This window comes from Drosophila bipectinata, chromosome 3L (assembly GCF_030179905.1).
Source record: "Drosophila bipectinata strain 14024-0381.07 chromosome 3L, DbipHiC1v2, whole genome shotgun sequence".
In the NCBI taxonomy this organism is placed as follows: Eukaryota; Metazoa; Arthropoda; class Insecta; order Diptera; family Drosophilidae; genus Drosophila; species Drosophila bipectinata.
In genome coordinates, this window is record NC_091738.1 from 1,419,481 (window position 1) to 1,440,520 (window position 21,040).

A 21,040-nucleotide genomic window follows, 5' to 3' on the forward strand; every position below is an offset into this window, starting at 1 on the left:
ATATGTGTTATGAAGTAACATTAAATCAAGTAAAAAGTTATTTATTTCCAAAAGACCATTCAAATTCAAAATTACCGCTAAGAAACAGTGTTGTTAAGTGGGAAAAGTCGAGGCCACCTGTAAGTGCCACCACTAGCAAGGCTTATGTTTTCTTTTTGTCCATGTGGCAACCCTTACGGAACATGTGCTCTGCCATTGAAAACAAAACAGCGTAATTTCATTTGAATTTATTCAGCTTAAACACCTGTAATTATGGCTGATCACGCGTTTCATCGGCCTGGGCCCCTGAAGCAAAAGAACAAGGCCCACAAAACTGGTCGTCATCGATCGAAAGGAGCGATCGACAATGCTTTGAAGGGTAAGGAAGCCTCGAAGAGCACCTCACCAAATGTGGACTAAAATCTACTCCAATTCTTAGGCAAAGTGGGCATTCAGGCCATTTCACACAAGCACAAGCAGCAGCAGCGGAAGGAGCAGAGGCGCAACCAGATGAACCAGCTGCGGCGGAACAAGCGCGAGGAGGTCTTGGAACAGAAGAGGAAACTTGGGGGTCAGAACACAGCTCCCTTCCTGGTCTGCGTGCTGCCGATGCATGAGCAGATCGATCCCAAATCGGCCTTGGAGATCCTCCAAAGCTGCGATAGCGATTTGGTGGTCGAGAACTCCCCCAGTGGCATTGTTTACATCAACATGCCCCGCTTCAAGCAGCGATTCGCCTTCGTGTCGCCTCCGGTGGGACGTGGAAATGAGCTGATAGCGCTAGACTACCTCAAGGTGTGCGATACCACTCTGCTCCTGACCTCGGCTGCGTTTGGCGACGACGAGATCTTTGATCGCTGGGGCCAACGGGTGTTCAACATGATCTCCGCCCAGGGGATTCCCACCCCAGTGGTGGCCCTCATGGATCTGGAGTCCATCAACCCCAAGCGGCGAACTGCTGCCAAGCAAGCGGCCCAAAAATTTATCTCGAAGCTACTGCCCGAAGAGAAGATCATGCAACTGGACACAGCGTCCGAGGGACTGAATGTGATGCGTCGCATTGGCGGCCAGAAGAAGCGCATCCTGCACAACGTGGCGAACCGGCCGCATCTGTTTGGCGATATTGTGGAGTTTAAACCGAGCTCGGATCCCACCGACGACTTGGGAACTCTTGAAATCACCGGGTTTCTTCGCGGGCAGTCCTTGAATGTCAACGGTCTGGTACACATACCCGGACTGGGCGACTTCCAAGTAGGCCAGGTGGTGGCGCCACCCGATCCGTATAAGTTGGACAAGTCAAGGGATGGTGAGAATGTGGAGGTTCGTCTTCTGGACCGAAGCGATCCCCTGAAGCGCACTTCGCTGCAGAGCGAAAACATACCCGACCCGATGGACGCTGAACAGACGTGGCCCACCGAAGAAGAAATCGCTGCGTCCCAGCAGGAGACCAAGAAAATGAAACTGGTTAAGAGGGTGCCCAAGGGTTACAGCGAATACCAGGCCGCCTGGATCCCTGATGTGGAGGAAGTGGAAGACGGAGATACAAAGGAGGACGATGACATGAGCGACGACGACGAAGATGATGAGGAGGACGATGATGACGAGGATTTCATGTCCTGCGACAACAAGTCCTTCGAGGATGAGTACGAGAAGCGCGATTCTGACACGGAGGAATACCTGGACAGCGTGTCTGTGTCATCGGAGGCGGCCATCAATGACGAGAAGTACGACCAGCAGATGGACTTCCAGGAGGAGCGTGAAACTTTGCAGAAACTGCAGCAGGCTCGGACCGACCAGCTCTGGCCGGACGAGGTAGATACGCCGCTGGACGTGCCCGCCCACGAAAGGTTCCAGAAGTATCGTGGCCTCGAGTCCTTCAGGACATCGCCTTGGGATGCCAAGGAGAACCTGCCTGCCGACTATGCTCGCATCTATCAATTTAAGAACTTTGATCGCACCAAGCGAAGGATTCTCACAGAGGCCAAGGAATTTGAAGGTGTCCTGGTAAGTACCATCCCCATCTATTGAAGTACTTGTAATCAGGTCTCCCATTTTCTCCAGCCTGGTTTCTATATCACTCTACATGTGATTAACGTGCCCGCCAGTCGCTGGTTCGCCTTCAAGTCCGCCCAGCTCTTCGATAACATCATTGTCTACGGCATGCTCCCCCACGAGCACCAGATGTGCGTGATGAACGTGGTCCTGCAGCGCATTCCCGACTCGGAGGTGCCTCTCAAGTCCAAGGAGCAGCTCATCATCCAGTGTGGCTATCGGCGGTTCGTGGTTAATCCCATTTACAGTCAGCACACCAACGGGGACAAGCATAAGGTAGCATATACATTTTTAAGTGAAGTCCTCGACGATCTAACTCATATAGTACATGTCATATGGCCTCCAGCGAAAACTATATCTTTGCCAATACTGATCCGGTTCTTGAGGGGAGTATCTTAAACGATTTGTGGATCGATTTCCCATCGATCTGCATCAAAATCTGGATGCAAATTATTTTTGCGATTTTTTGTCCAATTTTCTGGGCTATCCCCTTCGAAAATGGGGAAAGTCCCATGGGAGGCCTATATGGGCCACTGCGAAGGCCATATCTTTGTCAATACTGATCCGATCCTTGAGAGGAGTATCTTAAACGATTTGTGGATCGATTTCCCACCAACCTGCATCAAAATCTGGATGCAAATTATTTTTGCGATTTTTTGTCCAATTTTCTGGGCTATCCCCTTCGAAAATGGGGAAAGTCCCATGGGAGGCCTATATGGGCCACTGCGAAGGCCATATCTTTGTCAATACTGATCCGATCCTTGAGAGGAGTATCTTAAACGATTTGTGGATCGATTTCCCATCGATCTGCATCAAAATCTGGATGCAAATTATTTTTTCGATTTTTTGTCCAATTTTCTGGGCCATCCCCTTCGAAAATGGGGAAAGTCCCATGGGAGGCCTATATGGGCCACTGCGAAGGCCATATCTTGGCCAATACTGATCCGATTCTTGAGGGGAGTATCTTAAAAGATTTGTACATTGATTTCCCACCAATCTGCATCAAAATCTGGGTGCAAATTATTTTTTCGATTTTTTGTCCAATTTTCTGGGACATCCCCTTCGAAAACGACTAAAGTCCCATGGGAGGCCTATATGGGCCACTGCGAAGGCCATATTTTTGTCAATACTGATCCGATCCTTGAGAGGAGTATCTTAAACGATTTGTGGATCGATTGTCCGTAAATATGGATCTTAATCTGGAGGAAATATATTTTTTTTAATTTTTGGTGAAAGAAGAAGACAACTGCCTTTGGGAATTTTGAAAAATCGCATGGAAAACAGGCGACTTATTCTAATCTAGTGATTCTCATATCTGTTATAAAATATAGAAATTAAAACCCTACAATATAACTGCAAGGATTTTAAGGATTCCTTTTATATATTTTCTGATCCTCCAACTTGATTTTTCTTCCAGTTCGAGCGCTACTTCCGCCCCTATGAGACCGTCTGCGCTACTTTCTATGCGCCGATTCAGTTTCCTCCCGCCGCCATTCTGGCATTCAAGGTGAATCCGGACTCGACACTGGCTCTGGTGGCCCGGGGTCGCCTGCTCTCCTGCAACCCCGATCGCATCGTCCTGAAGAGGGTCGTGCTCAGCGGCCATCCCATGCGGATTAACCGAAAGTCGGCCACAATCCGGTACATGTTCTTCTACAAGGAGGATGTGGAGTACTTCAAGCCGGTGAAACTAAGGACCAAGTGCGGCCGGCTGGGACACATCAAGGAATCGCTGGGCACGCACGGCCACATGAAGTGCTACTTCGACGGCCAACTGCGCTCCTACGACACGGCCTTCATGTATCTGTACAAGAGGGTCTTCCCCAAGTGGACCTACGAGGAGTGTCTGGTGCGAACGGCGGAGCACGAGCGGCAGCACGCGGTGTCCAACAGGGTCAGCCAGCAGCAGGTGGCCATGGACATGTAACAGACGCCACTCACCGAAGAACTGGATTAGATTGTACATGAATCCATCGCTATTTATAGATAACTGCGTTGTATAATAGGAATAATAGAATTATATTCACAAACAATTGTCTTAACTTACGATAGGGGCAATACAATATACATAAATCAAGTAGGGGTACGGTTAAAAGCTTGCCGCATTGCACAAGGATCGGGGATCCGTCGGTCTCTCATATATGGCTAATACATTTTGTGGCTAGGACTATGGGTTAGGGGGCTTTGGGAGTTCAGTAGTTGGTGGAGAGACACTTTCGGCGCTTCTTCTGCAACTGTTCGATCTGCTCGCTGATCTGGGTCGGCGTAGAGAAACCTCGGACGATGCTGTTCACCGTCAGCACGGTGGCTATGAATTGGGTGATGGAAATGTGCCAGGACTCGGAGGTGTTTGTGCTGCTGCTGCTGCTATCGCCGCTGTTGGTCGCTGTCCTAGGCTTGCCACTCGCCAGGCGCAGCTCCTCCTCGAGATCCACAAACAGGCGAGTGGTGCTGGCCGGCTCCGCAGCAGGAGTGGTGGGGTTGCCATTGTTATCCGGTTGCTGAAATAAGGACCATAAATTATTAAACTTTCTATGAAAATAGCTTGCTGGACTGGCTTGCCTCATCACCACTGCCTCCGAGATTCAGCTGGGTGAAGCTCTCCAGACTGGGCTCCTTCTTGATGTTGCTGTTTCCAAGTTCCAAGAGATTCTCATCTGAAATCCAGATCAGGATTAGAATGATGCCTTCTAGTCTTTCTATCAATGTACTTACAAGCCCTTTGCATCTCCTCGTCCTGAACCAGGCCCATAATTTCCACTATGCTGCGCCACAGGAGCAGGAAGTTCTCCTTGCGCATATGTGGGATGGAGTGCTGCGAACTGGAGGCCCCTTCATCTGGCTGATCGAGCAGATAGCCAAGACTGCCCAGGCTCCGAGAATCCGTGGCATTGGAATCGGCTCGCTCGAGTCGTGTGGCCGCCACCAGGTCACTGATCTGTGAGAAATTCGATATAGTCTCGACATTCAGAAGCATTTCTGAGTTCCTCAATTCATCCACGCCCGCTCCAGATGCTCCGGGCGGCGTTAGACGGGCCGCTCCCAGATCTGAAATATCCGAAAATGTGTCAATCGATTCGAAACGGCCCTGCTGGCGAAGCCCTCTCTCGAGGGTTCCATCTTCATCCCGCCCAGCATCTGTGCTTGTTGCAGTACCCGGGGGTGCCGCACTGGGCAGATCCACGTAAAAGGTGGAGGCGCGCTGCGCCAACGAGGACGTGTTAGAGTTCAGCGAGAGGTTGGGTGTGGTGCGCGACAGGTCCATGAATGTGTTGCCCGAAATTCCGGCCAGGTTGTGCAAGTGCTGAGTGGCACTGATCAGGGCAAAGTCGTCGGCATCAAAGTTGTGATCCGAAGGCGACGGCAGGGCCTCCATGGATTCAGAGGCGTCATTGCTGCAAAGATTGGAGTCAATGGGTTAATAGAAGCTAGACTAATACCTAAGACCTATTAGTACTTACTCGAAAAAGTCTTCAGCTTCGAAGGCCTCCTCAGCATCGTCCTTGGTGCGAGGACGTGGGCGACGGGACCTCTCTATCTCCGCCTTGGAAAGCAATGGGGGTAAATGCAGGACGAACAGGAGCTTGAGTTTCTCCATGCTTTTGGCGGAGCACACCAAGCCAAGCGCATTGATGAGCTGGCCAAAGTCCACGGAGCCAGTACCTCGCTTGTCGGTCAGCTGGAATAACACTTCATGTAAGCAATGATCGGATGGCATTCCCGGAAAAGCTTACCCTAAACAACTTCTCGCCGATGTCCACGCTAACACATTTCTTCCATGGGGTTAGTTCCGTGAAAAGCGTGTGGAACACCTCGAAATTGACGGAGTACGCCTCCTGCCTGCTTCCAGAAGCCCCCGAGTCATGCGCGCCCTTGCTTGGTGACTGTTGCACCAGCTGCGGCATCTCAGAGAGGGGACACTGCGCCTTCTGCTGCTGCTGCTGCAGAGATTTAAGGGAGTGCTTCTCCTCCCGGATGATCGTAAGCAGCTGGTGGAGCTCGTTCCGATCGAAGTAGGGGTTCTGGATGTAGGCCTTGACGATGGTCTTCTCGTTGTCGATGTCGAACTGTCTCATGGTCAGTCGGCGGTGCTTGTTGCGCAGCTCCTCGATCCTCTGCTGGGTGATTTGCTCTCCGAACTTCGTGTAGGCCTCGTGGATCAGCGTCTGCACGGTCTGGGTTTGGTGGCGCTCCATTTTTCGCTTATCGGTGGAAGGCGGCACCTGGTACTCGGGGTTGTAGATGCCCTCCAAGTAATGCTGCAGCACCAGCATGGCCTCGCCGTCGTCCTCGCACCTGAGCAGCTTGTCCCGATTCCACTCAATGATTTTCAGCGAAATCATGAAGATGATCTTGGCGCCCTCGTAGAAGAAGCAGTCGAGGATGTGCAACGAGCTCTCGTAGCTGATGACGCTCATGAAGATGGTCAAGAACCAGGATATGGAGATCATCTTGATCACGCCAAGCTTCTCCAAGTGGCCATGCAAGTCGGGCAAGTGCGTTTCGACCAGCTCATTCAGTACGCCCTGGTCGATCTGGGCCCCCACCACCTTGTCCTTGTAGTAGTCTGGCAACAGATTCTCGCACAAGCTGGCGAGCATCCAGAACGCGTTCTCCTCGTCGCAGAAGAGCAGGAACACCGAGGAAACTATATTCATGGCCTGGCAGTAGCCAACCTGTGGGTTCCGCAGCGCATACGCCTGCAGGACTCTTCTGAGGGCTCCGATGCCGTCGGTGCTCTGGAAAGCCGGATGCTCCGGCAACGATCTGGGCAAGTCCCGATCGATTTCGTCATGGGCGAAGCAGTGCTTGATGCAGGCTGCCTTCTCCACCAGGTCCTCGTACAGACCCGGATTCATTTCCTTGTCGTGGATCGCGCCCGAGAATATCAACCAGATCTCCTGGCGCAACTTGTCGGGAATGCCCTCCACGATCAGGTTGATTACGTCCGTGGTGCGGAACATGCCGATGCCGCGTCCGAAGTCCCGGAAATGCGACTCCCAGCGCTTCATCTTTTCCTCCTGCTTCTGAACGATCTCTGCGCTGAACTGCGTCTTGAAGGTGTTCATCAAGGCGGTCTGTTTGCTCCACGAAATGTCGTACTTGGCTCGCTCGCGACTCACAGGCCTGAAAGGTAACCATTAGGAAGGATATCACCCATTTTAAGCGTTTTATGACTTACACGTGAATGCGGGCGAGTAGATCTGTTATCTTGGAGATGAGGACGTCTCTGTCCACGATCTGAGCAAACATGAAAGGCACATTCTCCGAAGTTATGATGACCATTTGGTTGTCGAACCTTTGCTGGCCATCGTCCTTCTTCTCCACGCTCTGCAATAAATCATATTTAACTACATGTATCTATAAGATATATCTTCTATAACCCACCTTGATGGTCTTCATGGGTATTACCACACTGACCAAATCCTTTACATCGCTGCGAAAGCAGAAGAAGTTCGGCGACAGGTAGATGTAACCGGCATTGAACCTCTTGGAGTATGGAGTCCAGATGTTGGCCTTTATCCTCCCGTCGATTATCTCCGACTGCGGCAAGCGGAAATAGATGCGAAACTCCTCCGACTTCTGGCGCGCTGTCAAGTCCCGCAGGAGTACTGGTTTCTTGGATGCTTTTCCACCCAGTCGAAGCAGGTTCGAGGGGTTGTGGTCGACCACAGGACTCTCGGGATCCTGGATCAGCTGTTGGATTGCCATTTTGTTCAGCTGCTCAATCAGCAAGTGGGCTTCGCTGGCATTCGAGAACAGCGTGAAGTTGTAGGTCATATTGTTTGTGGTCTTCAAGTAAATGATATTGGCGTTTCGACTGATGTCCTCCAGTTCGGAGAAGCGGATTATCCGCTTTATCTCCTGGCCCAGCATGTAGGAGTAGAAGCAGACATGGTTTAGGGAAATGTAGAGCTGGCCCTGCCGGGGAATCTTGTTCTTCACATATCTAAAACGATAAACTGAATAAGTTTTATGCTTTCCCGTGGCTTTCCCTCCTTACGTGGCGGAGTAGGAGTTGACCAGTCGCTCCTCTTCTGGCATTTTGAAAATCTTCGTGAACTGCGACTTCATCACCTTGAAGTCGGCCGATTCCCCAGTGTCGTCCTGGTTGTTTTGGGTGTAGAGAGATTGGATCTTGCATATGGTGAAATTGGTCACTTCGTCTTCGTTCTCCATCTCGTCCAGCACCTTGAACAGGTTGGCCTTCAGCCATTCCCAGTCCTTGATGATCTCATCCTGGGTAATGCCAATAGCGATTTCTGGAACGGGCATCAAGATTATTATGAAAAGGTACTGCTAAAGTATTGTTATATTCTAAAGCTGCGTTGAATTAATTATCGTACAAGGTCGAACATGGCTTTGTTCCCTGAAGCCAGACTTCGTTTTCGATTCTTCATGAAACGACAAAGGAAATAATCGTAATCTGCCACGCTCCGCGTTTACGTAAGCTGCTCGAGGGGCCGGTGGGAGCAAAATAATGAAATTAAAAAATAGGCATACTCCCATATGGGTGCAGATATATTAATGATTCATGGACACAGATTGCTGGCCATAGACCCGCCTCCCACGAGTCTCATTCCAACCGATAAGACGGAAAGCCCCGCGCACTGTTTCAATATTTGAACCTACCATAAGACACCTCCGACGAGGGAGTCTCGTGGAGAATCCTATACGGAGCCGGTTTGGTGTTCCACACGCTGTCGTAGGTGCCCACCAACATGGAGCCGAATCCCCTCGACTCTCCGTGGCCACGGCGCTTCTGCAGGACAAAGTACCTAGACTGCATCTCGGCAATCCTGTGGGGAAACAAGTTTGGTTAGTCCACTGAGTGGGCAAATTGTGGGGAGGGGATGTACATGAGTGGTTATGTGTCATAGCTTTTATTTTTTTTTAAATGTGGGTTAAGCATGAGTTATTCTGTGATTTTTTTTTCAATTACTCTTATTTTTATATTAATTATCTCAAAATATGTGCGAATATTTACACATTTAGAAAATGTTGGATTACATTTTTTAACTGATAAGAGTTTTTTTTGTGTAGCTTTGAATTGTTTTTAAATTAAGTAGAGTTTTAAATATCTAAAATTAATCCCAATTGCAGGGTACATGGCAGGGTATCGAGTTCACGAAACTCTACGCATAAACGTGTAGCTTGTGGGGGACCTTTCTACGCAGCAGGAAACAGTTGGAAATCAATTTCCAAGCTTCTGCTGACTTTGCACAGCTGTTTTTGTTTTTCCGTTGCGAAATCAGAGCCGCCGAACGGCGAAGAGCTGCGTTCTGCTGAGCCGCCTTGGCGACTTGAACTCTGCTTAATTAGTTATCAACAGCACAATTAAACTAACTAAAGCCACTAACTAGTTTATGCGCAGCTCGAGAACACGATCGGAGCCGTTCTTTTGCGGTGCATTTCGTGAAAATCGCTCTACGCGAGACACCTTCCATAAACATAACAATGCATACACACATGCCGTCACACACACACTCCCAGTTTCAGGGCACGGTAATCAGCGGAATCGGCTTTTATCCGTTTCAGCCTGGAATTTATTTGAATCCTCACCAGAATGCCGATGGCAGCAGCAGCTCCTTGGGCTGAATCCACATCTTGATCTTTGGTAGCCCGTCTTCTCGGACTAGAAACTAAATTTCCTCTTTGTTTGAAGCTGCATCAACGTTGATTTGTTTTTTACTGCAAGTGTGGCCAGACCATAAAAGTGCGGTAACGCCTAGAGGAGGTACCCAACAGCAAAGAGCTATTGTGAACTGAAACTATGGCGGGGAATTTAAAATATATTAAAAAAAACGGAAACTTTTAAAGTTTGAAAGATTCTAAATAAATCAGCAAGCCTTGCTTTATATCTTAGTCCCAATTCCGGTTCCCTAAATCACTTGATCTATTGGAGACGCAAAGAACGTGCCCTGCTACAAAATTAGTCGTTAATTTTATTCCAACCCTGCAAAATCGTTAGTGTTTTGCAAAAATGTTGAAAAAATTCGTGGAAGTTAATGCGGACTGCAGCCCCTCCGCCAATCCGTACGAGGTGCGCACCTACCTGGGCAATGAAAACCCTCCGGAGTGGAAGGCAGAGTTCTGCCCGCCTCGCGATCGTGTCTGCCAGAAGAGGGCGCCCAATTCCACGATCTCCCAGGTGATGACCATCGAGGATGAGCTGCGCAGGATTCACCAGAAGTCAGCAGAGTCCCGGTTCATCCGTCCCTATAAAAAGAAGTGCGCCCTGTACGACGAATACACCATGTGCATCATTCCGCAACGCACTCCGGCCGAGCTGAAGGAAAACGCTGAGATGCGCGAGCGCCTGCTCCTGGCTCGCAAGGAGTTCGGCCTGGTCGAGCACGATGCCCGTCAGAAGAGGGTGTGTGCTAGGGATCTGGTGGTGCTCAACAGCCCCATGGACATGGGCGAGGAGGAGGAGGACGAGGAGGGCGATGAGGAGGAAGAGACGGAGGTTAAGCCTCAGTTGGCCACTCCGGACTGTAGCTCGGATATGATCATTATTCCGGATAAGCGTATGGTGAGTTAATGAAATAGTATTCCAATTAAAAACTTTAAATTAAATTCTTTAATTTATTTTTAACTTATTTAACATAAATCTTAATCTTAAATCCATTAGAATTAAACTGATCCGACTTCTAATATGAACTCTCTTACATCTAGTTTCTATAGTTTCTTAGATTTAGACTCTCTTAGTTATAGACTCTTATCTTAACTAGAATATGGCATTATATGTAAGTCAGGTTCTCCTTTAGATATTCCTCTACTCTATCAACTCTATATCGTCTATGTCTGCATAAATGCTCCCCGGAGGAAGTTCCGGCAGAGTGGTAGGGCCACCTTCACTTTCCGTCGCCAGCGACAGCTTTCCATAGGCCCCGGACATGGCCTGCTGTTGCATGTGCACCCCCAGCTGGGAGATCAGCTCCAGGGCCTGGATGTCCGAGTTCATCAGTGCAAACTGGTGGATGATGGCCAGGTGGGGAAAGACTCCATTCAGCAGGGTGCTGGTCCCCGCGTTCATTTGATCCTCGGACGGAAGGTCCTCCTCTTTCAGGAAAAGTTCCTCTTCCCCTTTCTCCGAAGAAGTAGGTGGGGAAGGTAAGACACTGGGTTCACAAGTAACCACTTCCACAACTTCATCCTCTTCGTCCTGGTGATCTGACATCAAGCTGTTCTCACTGGAGAGATTCACCAAGTCGGCAACGTTGACCCCCTCAGGTGTGTCTGACAATTCCCTTTGCATAAAGTTGGGCAACGCGTTCTTAAACTCCACTATGATCTCCTCCACGGGCAGGTCCTGGTTGACAGGACTCTCTCCCTGGTAACCCAGTTCATCGCCTTCGTATTTATACTTTCCACGGAATCGGTTCAGCCAGCGATAGGAGGGTCGGAAGGACGGGAGGTTCAATATGGCAGCCATTCTCAGAGCAGTATCCTTGAGCTTCTGGTTCGTGATACTGATATTCAGATGTAGCTGCCTGCATCTCTCCACCCACTCCCTCAAAAGGAAGCTTATGGCGCTCATTTCAAACTTTCTACGCTTCCGGGTCATCTCCTCGATTATTATGGAGGCATCCGCTTCACTCAGAGTAGCCAGTTGTTGGAGCAGTTCCTTCTTCTTGTCCAGGATGCGTCTGATTTGGGTGGCACAGCAGTGGAACATTTTGGCCAAACTATTCCTCGAGATGTTGGTCTCGTCGTAGTACCGGATCACGGCAATCTTTTCGTAAAACGTAAGGATATTTCGTTCATTCCGTCGCGATTTGGCCTAGGGATAGTAAAATGATTAATGGGAGTGGAAGTCCTTGTAAAGCACAGGGCTTGCGTGCGAAATTATTTACTCTAAAGTGCAAATATTGTAGGGTGCAAGTGCTTTGTGTAGAGATATGGTCATAATAATAGTGATTTATCAAAAAATATCATATGATTTCATAGATTTATTCCTAGAGGTCTAAAAAAGAAAGAAAAAAAGAAAGAATCCCACTCAAAAAGACCCTTAGATGTTGATTTCTTTATTAAAGATAAAGTTCTATGTTAAGCTTTACTAAGTTTTTGAAAAACTCTCTTTTAAGGCCTCGAATATGATAATATAAAAACTCTATGCTATTGTCTTGTCCTCTGGTGTTAATTTGTATATTTGTCCTTTCAGGCACGCGTCTGCCAGCCTGGCGACGGCCCAAAGTGTCTCAACTTGTAAAATCCACCCCGCTCGCATCGCTTAAGGGCCAAGTTAACATTAAAGGCTTCCAGTTCTTACTTACCCCCTTGTTGCTGTTGTTTTTATTGCTATTGCGCCGCAACGTCGCCGTTGGCAATGCCGCTATAGTAGCCATTTTGCAATTGTTTTTGTAGAATTCAAACTAGTTCTTCGGAGAATTGTCTCTTTGTAGCTGATCTGCGCGCCAGCTTTCCGGAAGCCAGTTGGGCCTCCCGTTCTAGTAGTCTTCAGATTCCAATGAGAGAGATAGAATTCCTTGAAGCTTTCTACAGAAATACAAGAAAATAATTAAAAGCATTATTCATTGCGGCCATTGAAGTGCTTTAAAGTGCTTTATTAGTCATTATGGGAGCTGTTTCTGGGTAGCTCCAAATGCCTGTATGCGTATAGACCTCTGCTGAATACGGGCTTGTTGTTGCGGTGGCGATATTTTAACAATTACTGAGTAATAACAAATAAAACTTGCGGCCGACCGCGCTTTCTAGCCTTCTCTGTGTGCGTTCGTACGCGCCCGTTCGCTGGCTGGCTCCGCATGAAATAAAATCGGTTCACTATGCTCACTGGTCCCTTATGGTCTCTGGCGCTGGATTTGGCTCTGGCTGTGGCTTTGGGTGGTGTTTGCATGCAGTTTGTTGCTTTTGTCGTTGTAGCAACACAGACGACATTGCCAGCTGTTACGGTTCTGCACAGTGGTGGTTCAAATAATATAAGCTCGTTGGCTTTGATTAATATTGGCTAATGGTTGAAAAAAATTAGAGTTTCTTTTGAAGTTCTTTCAAAGTTTTTATTAATATTTTTAGCTTTTCAAAATACTGTTTGGAGTTTTAAAAATTGGCACATAAACATACTAATTTGCTTTATTTAGAGAAGTTTTTAGTCCTTTTTTCTTTAAATTTTAGCTGACTCTTAATCATCATTAGCCAAAATACGTATATATTCATATTAGTATATATAATTAAAAAAGTAGAGACGCCAAAAATTAGGCAATTAATGAGCTTTATATAAGAAAATTTTATTATAGAAAACAAATTAAAATAATACGTAATTTTTATGATAAGCTTTGTAGGCTTTATAAATGTATACCGTTCTAACAGATTCTATTTAAACCCCATAAGAACTAAATATATATTCTTCAGTAGCTCATATCTTGTTAACCGCAGCTGTTGGCACTGCACTTGGCTTACAGCATAGTGCACTGCGAGGTACATATGCAAAAGTAGTGGGTTTAGTGGTCGGTCGCTTCTCTCTTTTTTACAGTTTGCCTTTGACTTGGCGTTACGAGTGCATTGTGTGCTGTTTATGTTTCGATTGTTGTTGGTGTTGCCTGGGGGCGGGAGGGGCGTGTATGGCCGAAGGCAATGGCCGGAGGGGGTGGCAATGGCTTCACTTGTGCTCGCCCTGCATGCTCGGCTAACGATTAAAATGTGATTTCTGGGGACTCTCCCGAAACCTTTCGCTCTATCTTGCCGCACTAAGCTAATTAACTTTGCGTCCCAGATAAGAGCCTGTCTACTCTTTAGAGTTTTGAGTGCCCGAACAGTTCGTTTGATACACGTTCTTGATATAAGAATGCTCCAATGTTTAGTGCCATTGGGGTTTGGTGCCCTGTTATCAATAGACATATAAAACCATTCCCCCACTGATTCGTAAAAGATAGGAGGGTATTCCCATTGAGATCATATTAATATATTGGGATCTATATTGAAGATAATCCTTAATATTCAAGATCTTTTAAAGATAATTCCTATAGAAACTATTGATATTTTGTCTTGAAATACTATTAACATTGATATCCTTTATAAGACATTATAGTTTAAGGATAAGAGACCAATTTAATGATAATAATATTATATTTTATTCTAATAAAGAATGCCCTTGGAGTCCCTCCTTATACCTCTTTGGGGACTCTCCCTTAACCACTACGCCCTTGTTTCTCAGGGGCGTCGATTGTTTGCTTGCACATTCTGACTTTCTGTATCTCTATCTGTGTGTGTGTGGGGACTGTTAGCCGGCTGCACCTGTCAAATACCAATTTGAAATCGCATTCCAATTCATCAGCGAGTTAGCTTTTGCGGTCTCAGCATCTTTGGGGCAGCAGCAGCAGCAGGTGCCTTGAGTTTGATTGCGAAAGCCGATTCCTTTTTTTATTTTTGCTCGCCAGGGTCTGGTTTTATTGATTCGGAAATTAAGAGTCTCGGACATGGAAACACCTGTCTGAGGTGAGATCTTACTTGGGCTTGGGCCCGGCTCCCCCGGGGCTGCTTAACCCTGCCTAGCACAGTCTGACATTCTGCCAACGGGGTCCGGTCGTAAGAGGGTTGCGTAGTGTTGCTTTTGCTTTTGTTGGCAACAGCGTTGTTCCTGCTGCGCTTGTATTGGTGTTGACGTGGTCGTATGCTATAACTGCGCGATACTGCGCCGCTCACCTGGCTCACCTGGCGGCTGCTATGTGCTGTACTTGGTGTTGTTTTTGTTGCTCTTGCTGTTGTTGCAGCACGCTAGATGACTTGTTTGTTCTGCAGCCGAGCCAGCTTCGTATTCGTTCGGGTCTCTTGTTGTTGTATTTTTTTTATTGTACTTAGGTCTCTGTCTCGGTTTCGGTTTTCAGTTTTCAGTTTTCGGTTTTCGGTTTTTGGTTCTCGGTTCTCGGTTTGGTTGGGTTTTTGTGTCGAACGAGAGCGATAAGATTCCGTGATGTGGCACTAAGCGCTGTTCATTGTTTACTGCTCTGTGCATTGGAAGCGGCCATCAGCGTGGCCAGCGAGCCATAGAGGCGCACACACTCACCACCACTCCTACCCACACACGACCACACTCACACAGCCATACAGCAGGCACACAAACGGCGACGACATCAGGTCGTTATAGTCAGTCTAGTTGGCATTTCGTGCTTACCTTATGCCGCTTACTAACTTCTTGATGAGCGCAGAAAAGCAAAACTAAAGAAAAAACAACGCTGCTGGGGCACAAAACAGGCCTCTAACGTACATACACCACACCTCGTACCATTCCGTACAGACGACACTCTAAATAGGGGCGTCGGGCCTTGGGCATCGGGCAACGGGCATCGGGCATCGGTGGCGTATGCGTGCTATTTTCAGCCGCATTAAAAGCTTATGGCCAGGAACGAGAGTCGTCCGGCCCGCGTCCGCGTCCGTCGTCCGTCGCCCCTTGCCAAGTGAAAGCACAGAGCTTGCACAGAGCCAAGCGCCGATAACTGGCCATATGTTACACAATCGTCAACTGAAACCACTTTACTATTTAATAATGCAGGGTCCTAATTAGGTTTTGGGTTATATTTACACTTCCAAATAAGGAATGCTCAAGATTTCTTTAATAATAGAAGTAGGAATTTAAAATATGTGTTATAATTTGGCTTGGGTTTTTACTTCAAATGGGTTAACCAAGAACCTAACTCCTTATGTTAAATAAATCTGAAAATTAGGATTAGGATTTCATTTTCAAACAAATATTGCACAGAGACCTTCTTAGGCTTTGTTTGTTTTACCTTTTTAAAAAGTTACACTGAAAGAATAATAAAGTTTTCTTTATTTCTAGAATCAGTACATATTAGAGGCTTACTTAGATAATACTAATAGCTAAGCCATTATATCTAAGCCCCATAAAACCCACAAAATGATACTTTATAAACTTGATGTTAACCTAAGTACTATAACTTAGTAACTATAAAACAACCTATATTCTATACCTTGTACTACCTTTCCCCATGAACAGCTTGAGCTTAAACGTCCCAAAAGTCGCATCTACTTGAACGAGACGGAAGTGGGTCCCCTAGAAGAGCTACCTTTTCCCTCGTACAATCCGCGGGTCCTGCAAGAGGCCTTGGATGGCGAAAACATCAAGACCTTTGACCTGATCGAGGGCTGCAGTCCCCAGGACCTGTGGACCTGGAACGTCGGGTATCAGAAGCGCGAAGAGGAGTTGGATGAGCAGTTCATCTCCGCCTCTTTGCCAAGATATGGTGCGTATACCCCCCCTACCAACTATCAGGATTGGACCATTTCACTTATCTAGCTCCACCAAAAAAAAATTGCAGAAGGCGACGGCCAACTCACCCTCTATAACATACCCACCCAGCTGGAGAAGACCTTCACGGCTGAGATTGTGTTTGGAAATCGTAATATTTATCCGGAACCCAAGGCGGAATCCTACCGACTACAGTTTGTAATCGGGATTCTATTTTTGGATATTTTCATAACCATATTTTCATTCTAACAGGTACTATAATCGGCCCAGCGAGATCGGGGCCATAATTGTGGCCTTTGTGGAGAGTTTTCGACTCAACCCGGATTTCTGGACGGGCGCCACCATGGACGGAATCCTCAAGCGTGGAGTCAAGCTAACCAAAAAGAGTGCCAGCCTGAACTACAAGTCGGAGGAGAACGACTTCGATATCATTACCCAGGTGGCGGAACGGGAAGCTTCCGTGGAAATAAAAATCCACTTCTCCGGACTTCTGAAAAACGAACCAAACATGTTCAAGGCCCTGTCGCTGTTCTTCTCCAAATACAATGCCTGCATATTCACATCGAGGGACCTGTTTCTACTGATTTGGAAGCGCTGCCTCAACTCCTACTACATCTTCGACCCCAACGGCAGAGACGATCACTGCGAGCGGGACTTCGAGGATGGAAAGTGCTCCCTGATGGCCACCCGATACACCGAACATCTGGTCCACCTTATCACCAAGTTCAGTGACCTGAAGCCCAACGACGAGTTTAACATTTTTGAGATATCGCTTTCCCAGTACGGGAAACTGAAGGAGCCCAAGATCAAGGCTGCGGAGAACGAGGAGTACCACAAACTCTGGGCGGTGGTGAACGAGAACTTTGCGGTTAAAACGGCGGCGTCGGGCGGCATCCACCAGCCGATATCCGGAAACGAGAAGAACGCCTCCCTGGTGGTGTCCCTAATAGCTCTCATCTATGCCGAATTCGAGTTGGCCAAACTCTGGAAGCCGGATACGGTGGACGACATCATCAGGTACGGAGTGGCCTACTATAAGACCCTGCGGAAAAAGTTCAGGCTGGACGGCAAGCGGTGGAAAAACAAGAAGCCCCACCTGAATGTGGTGGATCTGCCGGAAATGTTCCTGATGGGCGCCTTCAAGGCCACGGTTCGGAAGCACCCGTTCATGATCAACGGTCATGTGGCGGACTGCAAGAACTATCTGGAGTCCCAGCTGACCATGGCGCTGCACCAGCTCTTCAACATGCCCCAGTGGCCCGCCGCCCTCCTCCAGATCGACAACTCGGTGTTGGCTCTGTGGCGGGACAGGGAGTTCTTCTACGTCTTCGATCCCTTCAGGAGGAACCGCATCGGTCTGGTGGTCGACCCCGACGACTACACCATCAAGGGCCTGGCCGTCCTCCAGATTCACTCCACTTTCGACTCCTTTGTGCGGGTGATCTACATGAACGCCCTGAAGATGCGACGTGGTGGCAAGTTCTTCATCCACGGGATCCGGACGGGCTGCATCCGACCCCTGCAGGTGATGACTCCGCAGACTAACCGGTTCCCCGCACTCCAAATGGGCCTGCCCACGTTTACGGACGAACCTCCGCCGCCCGAGCTGAGGCAGAAGAAGAGTATCGAGAGCATTCCGGAGGAGGAGCGGTTCCCGACGGTCGAGGAGAAGGAAATGGTGGACGACCTGATCAACATGATCATCAACAACATCATCAAGGAACTGCCAGAACCACAACCCAAGAGGCCTGGACTTTACAAGCCGGCCCAGCAGGTGCTCCTGCGCTCGGATCAGGAGAATCTCCGGGCTCTGCGGCTCAAGATCAAGCGGGGCTACGAGCTGGGCCAGGAGGAGGAGGACGAGAAGGTGGTCCTCACCGTGGAGGAGGAGGTGGCGCTCAAGAGCAACTTCAAGGCCCTGCCAGACGGATCCTGGATCATCGTCGGAACCACCCAGCTCCCTCAGCTGGATGAGGAGATGGCCAAGCTGGGCGGCCTTCTTGCCGGCCTGGTAGCCCTGGCGGTGTCCTCCAAGTACAAGCTCTCCACCTGGAATTCGGAGCTGATAGAGTTTGCCTTGGAGTCGGCCAACAGCTTCGGCGATGACTACCAGAACTACGAGTACATCCTGGCCTGCTTGTTGGCCAAGAAGCTGCCGGACATCGCCATCGGGGAGAGCAACTTCAGCCTGGAGGTCAAGAAGGTGGTAAAGTCCTCGATCATGGTGCCACTGCGCCAGGTCCTGGTGGATCTCCTGAGCGACGGCAACAGACTGCTCCTGGTGTGCCAGCGCTTCTCCTGTGTCATCTTCAAGCGATACAACTTCGTCTACATGTTCATTGGATTCCCATGCAACGCCATCGGCTACAGGAAGGGCGGGTCAGGACCTGCTTGTCTGCTCCGGTTCGTGGAACTGGATGCCCTGATCAAGCGCATAGAGTTCGGGTGCAATCCGCAAGGCTGCTCCGTGATGAACTTCATCGTGGCCAGCATCCAGATGGTCGACAACAACATACATGGCAGGTTCCGGCCGTATGGCAAGGCGGAGGACGACAAGGACGTCAAGCTGGAGACCGCCAGGCAGAAGAAGATCAAGGAAGCGCGGCTGGAGAAGATGCGCTACATCGACGAGGAGCTCAAGAAGGAGAACGAGCGCATCCAGATGTTCCTCAAAGCCAAGCAGGATCACTTGGACCGCAAGGCGGGCAAGAAGCGTGAGTATCAGAGTCATAGCACCGATTATTTATTATCCTTCAAGACCACATATCCTTTGTAATATTCATCACTTTTTATTCGACCTTGTAACTTAAAAATTATTTCAAAATTTCAGCCAAACCTGAATACCGCGACACTGGCATCGATGAAGGCGAGGGCGAGGAGGGCCTGGACGAAGAGCCCGACATGGAAGGCGAGGAGGAGGAGGCCGAGGGCGAGGAGGAGGTGGAGCTAAAGCACCGTCCCGGCAAGAAGCTGCCCAAGGAGCTGCGCAAGCCCTACAAGCCGCGTCCGATCCTCTTCGGCTACCGGATGCGCGAGAAGGACTGCAACTTCAAGATCCAGGGCAGCCAGGCGCTCGAGGGACGTGAGGAGGGAAGCTTCAAGGAGATCAAGCCCTGCTACTTCGCATCCGCCCTGGCCATCGTCAGCTGCTCCCTGCGGCCTCTGAACCAATGGAACTCCTACCGCATCGATCGGGTTATCACCAATGCCAAGGCGATCGCCTCCAGGGTCTGTGAACTGGAGTCCGTGTTCGAGCGGGTGGTCCGTCACGTGACCATTGACGACTACGAGTTCGATATCTGGATCCGATGCTTCGAGCCCGCTGGCATGTGGGTTCCCACCCCTATGAAGAAAGCAGGTTCCCCGGAGGCGGGCCTGACCATCTTCAAGAAGAAGTTCGGCAAGCTGCTGAACGTCCGCAAGTACATGATCCTCTTCACTCCGAACGGCAGCTATGCCATCTACCACGACGAGTTCTTCCACGTCTTTGACCCTTACGGCAGCATGGAGAAGCCAGGCGGTGACGAGGAGGAGGAGGACGACGACGGAGGCGATGAGGAGGGCGGCAAGAAAAAGAAGCGTTGTCCCAAGGGCCCCAAGCGGTGGCCCGAAAGGAACACCGCCTCCTGGGTGCTCCTGTACGATGTGGACATGCTTCTGAAGTACATCGACGAGCGGGTGGGCGCAAAGGATTGGAAGGAGAAGAACCAGTACAAGTTCTTCGTGGTTGATGTGCTGTCGCACAAGAAGGCGGCTCCGAACGCCAGGATCCTGCAGCTCCTCACCGATCTCTCCATACCCATGACCTGCTCCAATAAGCAGTACGGCCGACCCGAGTACGAGATCTGCGCCACCAACGAGTCCCTGGGCTGGCTGGAGCTGGAGAACTGCCTACCCGTGTGGAGCAGGCTGAACCGCCGCAACACGGCGGGCAGGTACCGCAACCTGCCGGTCAGCAAGATCAAGAAGTTCGACGTGGAGATCGAGGGTCGGCTGTGGTCGCTCTGGGGCAACCTGCACCCGGAGGCGCCTGTCTTCGAGGACGATGTCCGTGGCCGCCAGTATCTGGCCTGCTACGTGATGGCCTGTTGCGCAGCCAGTGTCTACCGGCTGATGGACTGGAGCCCCCACCTCCTCGACACGATCGTGGTCAGCGGCAACACCTACTTCAAGGAGAGCATCGACCAGATCACCAAGGAGGACTACGAGTTCTCCCTGGAGAACCTCAACATCGACTGCTCCATGGACACCATCAACTTTGTGGTCCACATCGAGCACGTGGCCTACGGAAAGCTCTACCGAGTGCCCACCTTCAACAAGATGAATCTCTCCGAGGCGCTGATCTACTTCTTCAGCCACTACCAGTTCGGAATCGTCAGTGTTCGGAAGCGATCCCTTGCCATTGGATTCTGTCCGGGCCACGACGGCGGGTACTTCATGTACGACTGTCAGGAGAAGGACCACCCGCTGTTCCCCAAGCAGCAGGGCGCCTCCTACATGCTGCGCACCCGCCACCTCCAGGTGCTGCTCTACTGCGTGGTGGTCACCCTGAACGTGCCCTTCTATAACATCGACTTCAGCATCCACAAAGTGGAGATGCTGCGCGAGGGCGCCACCGTGGAGAACGAGGAGGAGGAGGGCGGGGCCGAGGAGGCCCAGTTTTAGGGTGGACTTGTAGTGGCGGATCGTCGAGTGGCTCAGTAATAGTTTATTTTTTGGAATTTATAAATGGAAATAGGAATAATAAAATCTCCAATTGAGAATATTGGGATTTTTTGGTATTTT

General features: G+C 49.4%; 4 protein-coding genes across 9 annotated transcripts; 2 read left to right on the forward strand and 2 right to left on the reverse strand.

The window, feature by feature from the left end:
- Positions 1 to 168: 168 nt before the first annotated feature.
- On the forward strand, positions 169 to 4,077 carry Tsr1 (Tsr1 ribosome assembly factor). Its single transcript, XM_017242919.3, has 4 exons — positions 169 to 358; positions 419 to 1,983; positions 2,041 to 2,307; positions 3,449 to 4,077. Exons 1-4 carry the CDS (start codon positions 253 to 255, stop codon positions 3,956 to 3,958), a joined length of 2,448 nt encoding a protein of 815 aa, XP_017098408.2. The 5' UTR covers positions 169 to 252; the 3' UTR covers positions 3,959 to 4,077.
- Tbc1d8-9 (TBC1 domain family member 8/9) lies at positions 4,032 to 9,749 on the reverse strand. 2 transcript variants are annotated; one of them, XM_017242918.3, is made up of 11 exons: positions 9,595 to 9,749; positions 8,665 to 8,831; positions 8,036 to 8,294; positions 7,420 to 7,981; positions 7,214 to 7,362; positions 5,766 to 7,158; positions 5,493 to 5,710; positions 5,188 to 5,426; positions 4,747 to 5,079; positions 4,594 to 4,688; positions 4,032 to 4,532 (listed from the first exon to the last, which is right to left on the reverse strand). In XM_017242918.3, the coding sequence occupies exons 1-11, from the start codon at positions 9,636 to 9,638 to the stop codon at positions 4,224 to 4,226; spliced, it is 3,768 nt and encodes a 1,255-aa protein (XP_017098407.2). In that variant the 5' UTR covers positions 9,639 to 9,749; the 3' UTR covers positions 4,032 to 4,223. The 2 variants fall into 2 exon arrangements, with proteins under 2 accessions (XP_017098407.2, XP_017098405.2); XM_017242916.3 differs by having other exon boundaries at positions 4,747 to 5,426.
- Positions 9,750 to 9,901: 152 nt separating this feature from the next.
- On the forward strand, positions 9,902 to 21,026 carry LOC108126383 (uncharacterized). 2 transcript variants are annotated; one of them, XM_017242952.3, is made up of 5 exons: positions 9,902 to 10,567; positions 16,004 to 16,250; positions 16,326 to 16,449; positions 16,508 to 18,969; positions 19,086 to 21,026. In XM_017242952.3, the coding sequence occupies exons 1-5, from the start codon at positions 10,016 to 10,018 to the stop codon at positions 20,918 to 20,920; spliced, it is 5,220 nt and encodes a 1,739-aa protein (XP_017098441.2). In that variant the 5' UTR covers positions 9,902 to 10,015; the 3' UTR covers positions 20,921 to 21,026. The 2 variants fall into 2 exon arrangements, with proteins under 2 accessions (XP_017098441.2, XP_070135783.1); XM_070279682.1 differs by lacking the exon at positions 9,902 to 10,567 and having other exon boundaries at positions 16,071 to 16,250; positions 16,304 to 16,449.
- On the reverse strand, positions 10,681 to 15,049 carry ebd2 (earthbound 2). Of its 4 annotated transcripts, none has more exons than XM_070279684.1 (3): positions 14,704 to 15,009; positions 12,312 to 12,534; positions 10,681 to 11,818 (listed from the first exon to the last, which is right to left on the reverse strand). In XM_070279684.1, the coding sequence occupies exons 2-3, from the start codon at positions 12,381 to 12,383 to the stop codon at positions 10,811 to 10,813; spliced, it is 1,080 nt and encodes a 359-aa protein (XP_070135785.1). In that variant the 5' UTR covers positions 12,384 to 12,534; positions 14,704 to 15,009; the 3' UTR covers positions 10,681 to 10,810. The 4 variants fall into 4 exon arrangements, 3 of the variants coding, with proteins under 3 accessions (XP_070135785.1, XP_043066711.1, XP_070135784.1); XM_043210776.2 differs by having other exon boundaries at positions 14,695 to 15,009; XM_070279683.1 differs by having other exon boundaries at positions 14,500 to 15,009.
- Positions 21,027 to 21,040: the final 14 nt, after the last annotated feature.